Below are 14,146 nucleotides of genomic sequence, written 5' to 3' on the forward strand. Positions count from 1 at the left end.
GCTTATGGTCAGGAAGGTAACGGAATAAAATGAAATAAAGCATAGAAGTCTCATAAGGAGAGAATGATCTTAATTAATTTAACGTGATAAAATTAACCGTGGATATATCCCTTGAAATGCTTTTAAGTATAGTCAAGCGAGAAAGCAAAACGACGAACCTATGAAAGAAGAAGTAAAATTTGCAGTGTTCAAAACAAAGGCACAGACCAAGGCATGGTGAATTATTTAGTCTTACTGAGACTCAACCCTTTCTTTGGATTAAAAGACCAGCAACATAATACTAGAAACTAAATCTATTAAGTAATCCAAGAAGCTAAGGATTTATGCATCTATGTGTACTGTGTACAAGCATAGCTAGTGTGCTTGAATGTACAAAGAAAGCAAAATTTACTGAGGTTGATTCTATAAAATAAACATAATATCTGAAAAGCATGCTAAAGAGAGGAAACCTACACTGAACAAGCGTAGTTCTGAAGTAGCTCTGTTTTTGTCGCTGTGGTAACAAGTCGGCAGCTCTGGGGTCGTCTGTACAGATGCTTTTCCATCGAGAGAAGAGTTGGGACGAAGGACAACTGTGTGTGAATAATTTAAAACTTGGTCTCTCCTCCGAGGCTGGCTTCTCACGTGCTTCTTGAAAATAACTAAAGCTGGGAAATGGATCACACAATTCCTGCCCTAGTAAAAGGGCTGTATTTGAGGATTCCTTTCCACATTAATTGCAATGAAGACTCTCCATTTAATTAAATCACAGCCAACTATTAATTAACCAGATACTTGCATTTTTTTAGAATTTTATTCCACTGTCCAAGTTCAGTATTTCATGTCGTCGTTAGAATGCATTTCCAAGGAAATTTCTAGGTAAAAAATATATTCACTATCTCTGGAAAGATAATGGCATAATGGCATTTGATGATAAAACTGTTCTCTACTATAAATGAAAACCAATAAAAATTTTTGGAAATTAAATATTTAACATATGCTCACAACTGGTTACCAAATTTATACTGCACAGGGAACTTGGGCCCAATATAAAATACCACCTTAATGAGAAACTCATCAAAACACTTGGCAATGACAACCATCTGTCCTTTAAAGAAAAGATCTGGGGGAAAGACAAGATGGAACTCTAAAAGCATGCCTGCTAAATAAATGCTGAGATACAAAATACATCCCAACTGCATGTTTTCCACAACAGATTGTTAACTAAACATCCCTGCATCCGAGGCAACTTTCATCTTCGGTGAATCTATGATTCTCAAGTCGATCTTATACATGATGGAAGCAGTATTAACAGTTTACCTTGGAATACAGTCCTTTGTTCAAACTTTGCTTCTATTATGACGATTCGCAAGAAATTAACCAACAGATAAATCCACATACACTTCTTTGGGAAACTATTGTTCAAAGCACAGGTCACATCATGTAACACACTTGGCTATGTCTGAATAAGACACTTTTCTCTAATAATCGGGTCACAACAGCAAGCTTAAATGCAAAAATAGTCAGAGGCTTCCCTCCCCAGGACTGCTTTCTCTTTCCAGAAGCAGAATTCACACATTCCTTAAAAAAAATTTTAATAACAGCAGCCTTAAATAATATTTCCTTCCCCCTTGCAATTCAGTCTCCTAAACATTTTTTAATAACAGCAGCCTTAAATAATATTTCCTTCCCCCTTGCAATTCAGTCTCCAGGTTCAGTTAGATGACCTAAGGCACTCTCCTGATTAACATTAAATCTCGTGGGTCCAGTTTCAAACATTTGGATGTAGAAAGTTTGGATGTATGCAACATTTTAGAATTCAATTGTATGAATACACTAACATGAAAGAGGGCTTTTTCTAGTCAGCTTTATATTAAACAATATACATTTTTCCACATGAGAAATCACTGTTTTTGAAGAATGGGGCTGATTTTTAGTTTTCAAAGATGTGTTTGCATCTCTCTCCCTTTCTCTCTCTCACATATACATGCGTGGGCACATCTACACACATGTATATGTCTATATGCATGCACACAGCTGCACGTGTCCATGTGTGTGTGTGTGAAACTAGCCGCAGTGGCATTCTCTCTGTTATTTCATTTTATCTCATATCATAAAATTATAATAGCAAATGGAGCTCCAAGTAAGGAAGATGGCCACTTTTAGAAGCCCTTAAGGAAACTGAACACAGTGTTAAGTTTAAAATACGAATGATGTTTATGTATAGCTAACTCTGCTATAAACCAACCATATCTTAGAAACATCTGATTTAATAATTTTTGCAAAAACCAAGCTCATATGAACAACAATGTATACAGTATTGGATATGTGAAATAATCTTTGAAAAAATTTATTTCATTAAGAGTAATGCTCCAGTCTCCTGCTACAAGGATGGTGGATAAGCCACTTGTTAGGGACAACTCAGTACTTCTGAGACTCTAATTCCTTCAGGTCAGTACTAGCAGCTTCGGAGGTGAAGCATTAGCAGGCACCAGGAGTGACTGACTTCGAATCCTTGCAGGAAGGGGGCTGCCTATAAAGTTTGTATACTTCTTTCAAAGCATTTACACTGTAGAGTAATATGAGCTTACCAAACTGATACAGAAGCAACTCTGCAGACACAGGATTTTCTGTGGATATCCCACCTTGAGTGGAGCAGAAAGGGCAGAGATGGGCCCAGATACAGCTGTGTCCTCTGGCCTCCCTGCTGTGGGCAGAGAGCTTCTGAAAGACCATCGGGCGGACGAGGGCAGGATGTGGGAGAGGAACGCAGCGGGCCAGAGTGAAGATTCCAGAAGGCTTAGATTTTATGGTTTAATTGATTTTAAGAGAAATGTATGGTCTCTTAATTAAATAATCTGTAGAATAAATCTTTCATTTTTGAATGTGAGTTTAAGATTTTGCAATGACATCAAGTGAAAACATAAAAGCATCATTACTAAAAATTCGCACTTTGCATCCATAAGACTTGTCCACTGAAAAACATTTGTATGCCTTGCTTTTATTTTGTTCTTTGTGTAAGGGTTTAGGAAATTTGCCGAGATGACAATAAAGGAAAAAGAATTAAAAAAAAATTCTCTTAACATCTTTAGAATTGATATTGGAGTTCTTAGATTTATTATGATGTATATCTGCATCTCTTCTAGAGAGGATAGAAAATCTACTTCCTTTAGTGTTAAATTTATGCATCTAAGCCCTTTATATAAATTTAAAGAGTACACTTTAGTCCACCTAACTTTTTTTAATTCACGAGGCTCTGAACCCAAGTCTGACTATTTTCCGTCAATGATTGCAGAAAGACACTTCTTGCTCAGTCAGCTCGATGCCACGGGCTAAGGCTGTCTACCACGATCCACGCTAACAACAACCAGGTCACACACGAACATCCACAAGCGCAACGTGTCAAAGCTCCTATTTATAGCCAACAACATCAAAGCAACAGTGGTGTGGAAGCCAAAGTGCGGTGCCTTCTTAGTACCGTTTCAACCCTCACCAGAAAGATACAGCGGAAAAGTACCCCTTTCTAAACGTCCGTCTCCATTAAGGCCTCCGCCTAGCAGCCCATCAGAAGAGGCCGGGTCACAAGTCAAGAGGCGACTCTGGGCGGCGCGTCTCTGGGCCTGGCCGATCATCGTCGAGGACGCGGCAGGGAGGCCGGCAGGGAGCCATCTGCTGGATGTGTTCACCTGATGGTCCTTCTTGAAGAGGTCTGCATCCCAGTTTAACAGGTGTAGGTTCCCCCCGAAAATAAAAGGAAGAAAAGTCAAAGAAGCAGGATGAGCATTTTCCGGTGGGACGGCCCGCTGGGGGCCATCAGTCGTCGGTCTTCACGGGCGGCCTCTCCGGGGACCCCTCGGCCTCTGGCAGGTCCAGGATCCCCAAGGCGCTCTCCTCGCCCCGGATCACCTTCTCCCACTGGCTCAGGTTATTCCTGGAACGAGGAAGGCAGAGACAGGGGCCGTTTCAGAAAGGACTTCTGCACTCTGTCCCCACACCACACACAGTGTAACTTGGGCATAACTCAGCCTGCTGGCTTTTTGGTGTCACCCTGATCATATATAATATTCATTTAAAACACGGTAATAGACTTTAGACAGCATATTAAAAAGCAGACGTTAGTTTGCCAACAAAGGTCCGTCTAGTAAAGGCTATGGTTTTTCCAGTGGTCATGTATGGATGTGACAGTTGGACTATAAAGAAAGCTGAGTGCCGAAGAATTGATGCTTTTGAAGTGTGGTGTTGGAGAAGACTCTTGAGAGTCCCTTGGACTGCAAGGAGATCCAACCAGTCCATCCTAAAGGAAATCAGTCCTGGGTGTTCCATGGAAGGACTGATGCTGAAGCTGAAACTCCAATACTTTGGCCACCTGATGAGAAGAGCTGACTCACTGGAAAAGAACCTGATCCTGGGAAAGATCAAAGGTGGGAGGGGAAGGGGACAACAGAGGACGAGATGGTTGGATAGCATCACCGCCTCAGTGGACATGAGTTTGAGTAAAATCTGCGAGTTGGTGATGGACAGGGAGGCCTGGTGTGCTGCAGTCCATGGGGTTGCAGAGTCGGACACGACTGAGCAACTGAACCAACTGACTGACTGATAACAACTGTCCCCTTGGGCCTGCACTGCAGTTTGGGTCCTCAGAGGAGCCACACCCGCTAGAGCGGAGGCCCCCACCCCACCAGCTTCAGGCTGCGGAGGCGAACAGGCAGCCCACACTCAGAGTCAGGATTCACTGGGAGAGCAGACTGGGCCATCAGGTCACACACGGGTGGGGAGAAAGGAAGGGGGGCATCCATGACGACCCTGCAGCCAGGCCTTTGCACCCCGTGGGGCAGAAGTGTGTGCCCTGCGCAGGTCAGTCCCGCCCATCACATGCCATATGCTAAACACCATGTCAGGCATTAAACAAGTCACCACAAGTTACACCTGCTATGGACCTTTGAGATTTCCTTGTTAGGTGGTTGATTTGTGCTCCCCTGGCCTCTGGTCTCAAATGCACCCTCGGCTCCCCTGCCCCCCTAGCCTCTCTCAGGATCTGCAGCTCAAACGTGATGGCACCTTGGTCTCCTTCGATGGTAGGGCACTCCCGCTGCCTGACTGCCCCTCGCCCGCCCTGTCCAACCCAGCAGAGACCCCATCCACACCGCCACCTTGACGGGAAGTCAAAATCAGAAGGGAACCTTAGTGTCGGCAAGCGCAGAATGCTAAGATACCTTTGTACAAAGAAACCCCTAAAATATAACCTGAAAAATGTAACGCTTTAGCTTCTGTACCATATCGTCAGGTGTCATTTCCCCAAAACCTAAAGAGACTTCTTGATATGTTGGAAAAAAGACACACACTAACTTTGCTGTGTTTCCTTAGCTCAGCAAAACAAGCTGGGATGTCCTGTTCATTGCCACAGGAGCAGAGAAGAAAGAGGACCACTTAAACGGGAGAAAGCAGTATCTTTTAAACGGGAGAAAGCAGTATCTTTTTTAAATCTTCTTGCATGTTAGTTTATTTGTTAGTTTTCCTTAAAACAAAACAAAACAAAACAGAACAGTTCCTGAGTTGCTACAGCAAAGGACGGGAGAGCCCTAAAGCCTCTGACTGTGTTTGCAACCTTCCAGCCACAGGTCTGCTTGCCCCTCAGTGGTGCACCCACTCCAGCCCCCAGCATGGTTCTGGTCGAACGGTTACAAAAACAGTCCCCACACCCATTCTCTTGCAGAAAACCAACACATGGCTGTTTGCTCATTGCCTGTCACCCTCCTAGGGGAATTTCTTTTCCAAGTAAAATGAAATCTTAGAAAATTTCCAACATCCTGAGCTGAGTTTAGCTCTTAAAAAGGATAATGAGACCACACAGAGAAATCTGAACTAGAACAGGTCAGCTGGAGGCCTGCCTTTCTTTCGGGAAGAAAATGAAACTTAAAGATCGCATTCAAGATTCGGTCTCTACCCTTCAAACAGTAAACTGTGTGATTTAAACTGAGTCCCCTTCCAAACCAGCAGCTCAGAAAAGACATTATTGTCTTTTTAAAAACAGCATCAGCCAGGGGTCTGTGAGTCATAAAAGGGAACACTTCCCGCTCCTTTTTGGTGAATGAACAACTTTGTGAATAAATATTTTTGACTTATACTTGTTACATAGGCAAACACACAGCCCAGTTACTGTGAACTGTAGTGAAGACGTCTGTGTCTAGATGGGACAAAAACGCTGCACAGATTCTTATTTTTGGCGGAAAAGCATCGAGGTGAAGCTGGTGTACATACCTGCAGGCCTTCAGGAGCGGCTCCGTGGCGGGGAAGATCTGGGTGAGGGTGGTGTAGCAGGGAATGGCCACGGCATTGTAGAACCCCAGCTGGCCCAGCACGGAAATGCAGACAAGAAACACAATGGCACGTCAGCGATTCCAGCAGCACTGGCGAAACTCATCAAGTGAATTTTCTACTTCTCGAGCCTACCTGAAAATCTAAGCACTCTGGTTTTGCTAAGTAACATTTGCCTCAGTGAACACTCCTGCAGATGATGGTTTAAAATTCATTAAAATACATTCACGCTATAAAGCATAAAATATTTAAATAATAAAAAGAGGTCACTCTAAAACCCAAGTACAATATTCAATGGGATTCTTATTATAGATCAGTTGTAACTCATGACCTATTCTTAGGAGTCTTTTACTAAATGGCAAAGAATAATTTCACAATAATCACAAGTCAGAAGCAATATATTTGGTAAAATACTAGCTGATCGCAGAAATATCTTATTTAAAATTCACTAATACTATAAATGGATCTGGAATTTTGGCAAAAAAAAAAAAAAAAAAAGCACTGCTCTTAATGGAATCACACAAGAACAAAGTCCACTTTCTGATGGCATTTTCAGTTCTCTTATCAAGAATCCCACTGGGGTTACTGCTCAATTGCCCACAAGGAAAAGCTAATACTGTCAGCTTCCTCTCTTAACTACGTTGCAAGATGAATTCCCAAAATTGAACAAATCAAATATAAAACGATGAAATAAAAAAGAAGCTGAAGAAAATGAAGGTAAAGATCTTCTCTCGGCATGGGGCAGGACTCTTGCAATGTGACTTGAAAAGCGAAGCACTATGATTACAAATATGGGGAGGATCCACAAACAGTGTCAAAACAGGGCTAGACTGCAACTTACACACGTGACAGGCATGGCACGCGTGTCAGTGCAAGTCAGACGGGGATGGGGAGTGAGCCTCCCGTGGAGGATTCGAGAAAACCGCCCCTCGGCGACAAGGGTGAGCAAATCACACCTTCCCCTGCTGGGCTGGTGCCCGCCAAGAGACGTCATTAACATCCTTATCCTGACGTTAGAAGATTGATAGTTTTAAAAGACCGTCATAAAGGAATGTATCACACCACATGTGCATACATGCAAAGCTAAGAAGGCACTAGAGCTCTCAAAGCATCAAAAATTAATGCAAAATATGTTGTAAGACCTGAAAAGAGGATAATGAGTGCCAGTTTACAGTAAGACGAAGCTCAAAATGTACTGAAACATTACGCATTATTTGTTAGGAAATGTAAACCTAGCCAAAATCTATAATGTTATTCTCCAAAGAATATCTTTGTATATTCGATGACAAAATATTTTTTGTTTGCTAAAATATATTAACATTTCAACTTCATCCATCCCCTCTATTTCAAGTAAGAAAAGAAAGCCTGTAATTTACTGCAATTTTATCTGTAGAAAGAGGCGATGACAAGGCTAGTTATGAAGTCTTTAAATCTAGCTAGGATTTCCCAATCAAGGGGCATCTAAATGGAGAAGACTTCAGCGGGTTTCAGCTCCCGCCAGATGGCACGTGCTTCTCACTCCCATCCGCTCAGGACCACCGAACGACCGCTTGACCACACAGCCCATACCTGGCCTTGCGGGACCTCGTCCTTCTTGTCTCGGTCCATCATGGGAATGGGCTGTATCCCCAGCTTCTTCATCTCATCGCCCTGGGAGAAACGGGGGGAAACCAGGCTCTCTCAGTTTCATGCAGTGTTATAAAACGTCGGCACGAATGTGCTGTTCCCTCTATCCATTAATGTTTTTCAAGATGAATAATGTTTTTGGCTAATGGCCCACACAAATGTCAGAATAATAAAAATGTAATGTACTACTGTAGGTTTTTATCCTCATGCTCCTCTCTTATCCTGAATTACCAGAAACCTAGCCATCACTTCCGTTTCACTTCGTAGAAGTTAGTGAAAGTTATAACAAAAGGACACGCGTGTGCGAGGAGGAACACAAGAACAAGGATGACATAACCTCAAGGCCTTTATCTCACTTTTTCAGATGATTTTTTCACATGCACCGAGAGAGAAAGATGAAGTCAGAGTTTAAAGAGGAATATTGACCCATCAAGAATAAAGAGCAGTCTGCTAAAACATGTCAGTAAAGATACAGTATAACTGGCTGGAGATCAGCATAAAGGTTAAAACTATAGATGTTTACTAAAGATGTATAATATCTGGGCCACTGTAAATATTATGCCCCTTGATCTTCATGAAATACTATGAGTTAGATACTATTATCCCCATTTTACAGATTTAAAAATTACCTTACTCTTTTTATTTCTTTCCTAAGGTTAAAGATTATTAAGTCCTTCACGTTTCTTAATTATTAATATTTTTGATTATCTTGTTGGGCTTGTTTTCAGAAGCGTAAAGCATCCTGAGTTTGCTAAGACAGGGTCCTGGGACAAATGGCCATAACCCTCGATAGGAACATGTGAGCACAGGACCCAAACACTGTCTTAACCATGTAAGGGCACCGGAAGCGGTCTGCTCTGAAGCTACCGGTCTAAACAGGAACTGCGCTAGTCCTCATACTTTCTTCTTTTCTGCCCTAAGGGAATGAAAATAACTGGCCCCCCTCAAGGATTTCCCAAGCCCCGAGACATAAAAAGATTTTAAATAAGCAGTGATTCGCACAGGCACCTAGAAACAAACATTGATGCCGACAAGGAGAATGTCTGAGTGGGACGGATGGCCCGTGTGTGCATGTGGTCTGCGGTGCCGGGCTGAGGTGGGGAGGGCTGCAGGGGTGTGGGGCGGGGGGCTCCAGGCGGATGGAGCTGCACAGCACAGTCAGGGACCCAGGCTGCAGAGGGGCCGTGGGCTTGAGCATCAGGCTCGCCGTTTCTGTCTTCACCGCAGCGAGGGGAGACAGGCAGTTGCCGGGAAACAGAACTCAACTTGTCCCAAAGCAGGAAGTGTGGCAGCTGAGGCTGAGACGGATCAGAAAGCAGGCCCGAAGTGTCAGTCTCAGCACTAAGGCAGGATGTTCATCTCGGACAGCGTGACACTAAAGACCCCATGCTCTCAGCCACTGTTACACTGATTCTAGAAGACAGGCAAGGAGCCCAGCTGCATGCTGCAGGGATCCAGGCGAGAGCCTGTGAGGGCCTGACGGAGGGCGGAGGGTGGGGCGGGGAGGAGGGCAGCGTGGACTTGATGAACATCTAGGAAACCACGGCAAGGCTTGGGGACTACAGCTCTGCTTCTGCTCTGGGACGCTGAGGTCCTTGCAGATGGCATCTGTGAGCCTACTGGGAGCTCAGTCAATCTCTGTGCACCGCTTAACCAATGCCGCGCTTAACTACTGCACGGCCTAACCAATGCCGCGCTTAACTACTGCACAGCTTATCCAATGCGTGCCTAACCCCTGCACTGCTTAACCAATGAGGAATTGAAAGGGAAAAGAAATCAATACGTTTGTCCCCTTTTGCTTCATGTTTTAGAATACAAATATAGTTGTTAAGGTATGAAGTATATCACTGCTAAATAAATCAAAGTGTCTACAAAACAGTAAGCAAGCTTCAGACAAGCTTTCTTATGTGGTATGTATAGCATTGACTATGTTACTAGTTTAGACATACATGCAAATTAAGCTGATTGTGATAATAAAGTCAAATATTACAGCTCAGACATGTACATTTAAAAACAATCTTGAGTCTGAGAGTAACTAGATTTTGACACACACACACACACACACACACACACACACACAAAGAGACATTCAAGAGGAGGCATATACAATGTGTACAGCTGAGCTACCAGGGAAGCTGGTATAGAAACAATACCTTCAGTATAATCAACCCAAGGCCTGTGGTCTTCACTCAATAAAAACTTTGGTATTACTATTATGAGACAAAACCAACATCATAGACCATTTCTATTCATCATTACCTGAATGGTTTACTGTTTTTTTTTTTTTTTTTTTCACTTTTTACATCTGTTCTTCTATTGGATGAGATTTAAGGTATGAGATTCATGGTTTTACCAAACTCATGTCCTCCAAATTTACTTTGACTTCTTCTACCCAAATGAGGTGCACAAACATTTTATAGTTTTTTTCCATAAACTTGTTTTTAATATGCAGGGATCTAAGTATCTGTGGATTCATTTGAACAAGAGAATTATATCCTACTTATTCATGACCAATTCAGAGAGCAAATTGAGGAGCAAAGACACATTTCTGATCATTTAGATAATTCAGTCAAGAAAAGGTATCATGAAAGCAATTTACATAGTTGTTTCATATGTTGGGAATTCATGAGTTCATGAATTAATTCCTGTGGAACTCATAATTTGCAGCCTAATTGACTGTTTGGCATGTTCACAATTTAATCTCGGGTTTCTATGGTACATCATTAGTCTCTCCAATTTTCTGCTGCAGGCAAATACAGCCTGTGATGTTGTGGGTCCCTCTTAATACTTTCTCTAGTGGCCGTAAAAGGGATGGCCACTGATAATTATTGAAAGGATGGCAAGGACTGGCTATTAAATAAAGAAAACTGCTGCACTGCTGTTCAGGGAATCAGTTCCTGAACCATTTCAGTGGAGATCAGGGAATTTACACACACATCCAAGTCAGACGCTCTGACTTTATACCTGTATGAATGCTAAACAATAGTGTTTTTTAAGGCACTACTAGCAACATGAGCAGCTAAGATACTGTTACTACATTATCCCTGTATTTAATATCCCCTCAATTTTTCCTCATTTCTCGACATCACCTGCATTCCTATGAAACCCCAGGACGTACCTCGGCCCAGAATTCTGCATATATGTCATTGGCCGTCAGCCTCGTCACTGGCCACAGCTTTGTCACAGAACAAAGATCACAGGCGGTCATCATCAAACCGATGACACGGTCTCTAGAACACAATGAGATGAGACTGGTCAGCGTAGCGTTTGCACAGGTGTAAGAACAGCTAGGAAGACTTCCGCAGTTTCAGGACCAAGTGCGGCTTCAGGCTGGCACCGCAGCGGGGAGGAAAGATAGCATTTCAGAGCAGATGCAGCTGGAAGGAGAAGGAGGATACAATTAAGGGATGGTGTCGCCTTACTCGTGAGAACACGGGTCACTGCTCTCCCTAGCCCCATGAAGAGAGCACACTCCGCTCCTGCTTCTGGCTGCTTCCTGCTGAAATAGACGGCATGCTGGCCTGGCCCTGACACCTTCTAAATCCCTGCGATACCTGACTGCCACGAACCAGATTTTCAATCTCATGGAACTGTGAAACTTTAGAGTGGAAAGAAACCTGAGGGGCGGGGGGAAACCTATTCAACCCTTTCACTTTGTAGAAGGAGACTGTGAGATGCAATGAGCGCGACGATTTCTTCGAGAGGTAAACAGTCCAGGGCCGGCCAGAGGACTCAGGTTTCCAGACAGCTCTCTCACCGCCTCACCTGCAGAGAAGGGCAGGGTCGCCAACCGCTGCACAAACTCTAACATCCCCAGGGAAAGGAGTGTTTTTTCCTCAATTGCTTTGCACTCACCACCATGTGTTCTAGGTCTTTTTTTTCCCCCTAAATATGGTTTATTCAGTCTTTTCTCTAGAAGACAGATAAAAATTGCCTAAAAAGTATTCAAACATACACACTCCCTATATAATTTTAATGGATTTGGTCTAATGACATGGGGTCACCCTAAATGAAGTCTACACTTCAGTGTGGCACTACGCGCTAGCTATTAAGAGCTTTCAATATACAGACTTAAAATTTTACAAAGCAAATGGCATAATGATAGAAGGCAAATTATCGAGAAAGACATAAAACCTCGTAACAAGCGAGATGTCGCCATGGCCCCTCCCACCTAAACTCCAGAGTCTAAGGACTCTGCTGCTGCTCAAGGACGCCGAGCTTCCTGGAGGGCTGCAGACAGACCCCATCTGTGGGCAAGGGCTGCCCTGGGGCCTGAGCCTGTCGACCAGGGCTCACAGCAGAGCAAGAGGCTTGGCTGGAGCTTCTGATTTAGGGGTGCTCCCCCAAGCAAAGATTCCTGGATCTCCAGGAGACCCTGCTTTGTCTATTATCCATGTCTTTGGTGCCAAGCACTTGTGAGGTCTTGTATTAATACTTTCCATCAGCCTATTTCTTTCAGCCCATTAGCCAGGTGGCTCAGTGGTAATGAATCCACCTGCCAATGCAGGAGATACGAGACCTGGGTTTGATCCCTGGGTGGGGAAGACCTCTGGAGAAGGAAATGGCAGCCCACTCCAGTATTCTTGCCTGAGAAATCCCATGGACAGCAGAGCCTGTCGGGCTGCAGTCCAAAGGGTTGCAAAGAGTCAGACATGACTGAGCAGCTGAGCAAGTGCTAGTAATCTCTCCCACAACCTTACTTTTCATAAGGACAAGGGGGTATCGTGTATCTAACAGGCAGTCTAGGTGACTTTAAAAATGTCACTGAGACTTAAAACGTGTACTAGCCCTGTGACCCCAAAACAGATGTCATGTGAAGATATGAATCCCTTAAAACAATCAGAAAGCCCATGTTTTCTTGCTGAGGTAGTTTCCTAAGCACTTTGTGGTTTACAGGAATAATATTTATTTCTGGATTTGGGCTTCTAAAGCAATGACAGTATTTTCTGTTTGCTTAACAGGCCAGTTCATTTAAAAAGGAACAGAACATGAAAGATACTATTATTTTGCTAACAAATAATTATTTCATGAGACTTAAGTAATTCAGTCTCATTCAATCTACATTCACACAAAAGGATCAGCATTCATTTCTTTTGGATAAATATTGCAATAAGCAATCATCTCAAGAAAGATTTCTTATCTCATAAATCTACGGAAAAACTGTTAACATAAACGGGCAGGAGAAAGCATGTGAACCGATTCTCCCCCTGAATATGACTCCACAGGCAGCATCCTTGCCATTAGGGTTGAAAGGATAACCACCTACTTATCATTCAGACTTCACTGTCAAAATTACTTAGAAAAAAAAATTTACCAGTATTTTACTGTTAACCAAACAAATAAAAATAAGACAGATAAGATCTGTATTAAATTCCTCTAAAAATTACCTTTTTTTTTTTTTTTTTTACTATTAATGACAAATTAGTTCGATAGTCATGGTTCCCTGGAAATATTAACCTGAATTGGAACTGTGTCATTTCTGTCTATGAATGGGATATAGGCCTAACTGGTGACTCACTCACTTCAGTCACTCAGTCACGTCTGACTCTTTGTGACCCCATGGACTGCAGCATGGAGACCTAATTCATGCTGCATTCCGACAGCCAACTCTGAAAGGGATGGAGTTTATGCCAACTGCGCTCTTGGCATGACCTTGCCTGTCCTCCTCACTAGGAACACTGCAGTTAGAGCCCGGTACATGCCGCCTCTACTACTGACGGTTCTCAGGAGGGTGACTTCGGGGAGGGGGGTGGCGATGGCATGGTTCACTGCATTCATTTATTCCAAAAAGTTCTGAAGGCCTGTGTGTGTCAGACACGGTTCTAGAAATGAGTAAAATAAGCCCTGCTCAGAAGAATTGATGCTTTTGAACTGTGGTGTTGGAGAAGACTCTCGAGAGTCCCTTGGACTGCAAGGAGATCCAACCAGTCCATCCTAAAGGAGATTAGTCCTGGGTGTTCATTGGACGGACTGATGCTGAAGCTGAAACTCCAATATTTTGGCCACCTGATGTGAAGAGCTGACTCATTGGAAAAGACCCTGATGTTGGGAAAGACTGAAGGCAGGAAGGGAAGGGGACGACAGAGGATGAGATGGTTAGATGCCACCACCGACTCAAGGGACATGAATCTGGATAAACTCCGGGAGTTGGTGATGGACAGGGAGGCCTGGCGTGCTGTAGTTCTTGGGGTCGCAAAGAGTTGGACATGACTGCGTGACTGAACTG

General features: G+C 43.3%; 1 protein-coding gene across 2 annotated transcripts in view; it reads right to left on the reverse strand.

Moving 5' to 3' along the window:
• Positions 1–774: 774 nt before the first annotated feature.
• PDE10A (phosphodiesterase 10A) overlaps positions 775–14,146 on the reverse strand; it is a 270,734-nt gene continuing 257,362 nt past the window's right edge. For both annotated transcript variants that reach the window (XM_069599340.1, XM_069599339.1), the window contains exons 19-22: positions 11,039–11,150; positions 7,864–7,944; positions 6,238–6,326; positions 775–3,910 (exon numbers count right to left, since the gene is read on the reverse strand). In XM_069599340.1, the coding sequence (XP_069455441.1) occupies positions 3,793–3,910; positions 6,238–6,326; positions 7,864–7,944; positions 11,039–11,150 (400 nt within the window). In that variant the 3' untranslated portion in view covers positions 775–3,792. The remainder of the gene's footprint in view (positions 3,911–6,237; positions 6,327–7,863; positions 7,945–11,038; positions 11,151–14,146) is intronic.

This window comes from Ovis canadensis, chromosome 8 (genome assembly GCF_042477335.2).
Source record: "Ovis canadensis isolate MfBH-ARS-UI-01 breed Bighorn chromosome 8, ARS-UI_OviCan_v2, whole genome shotgun sequence".
In the NCBI taxonomy this organism is placed as follows: Eukaryota; Metazoa; Chordata; class Mammalia; order Artiodactyla; family Bovidae; genus Ovis; species Ovis canadensis.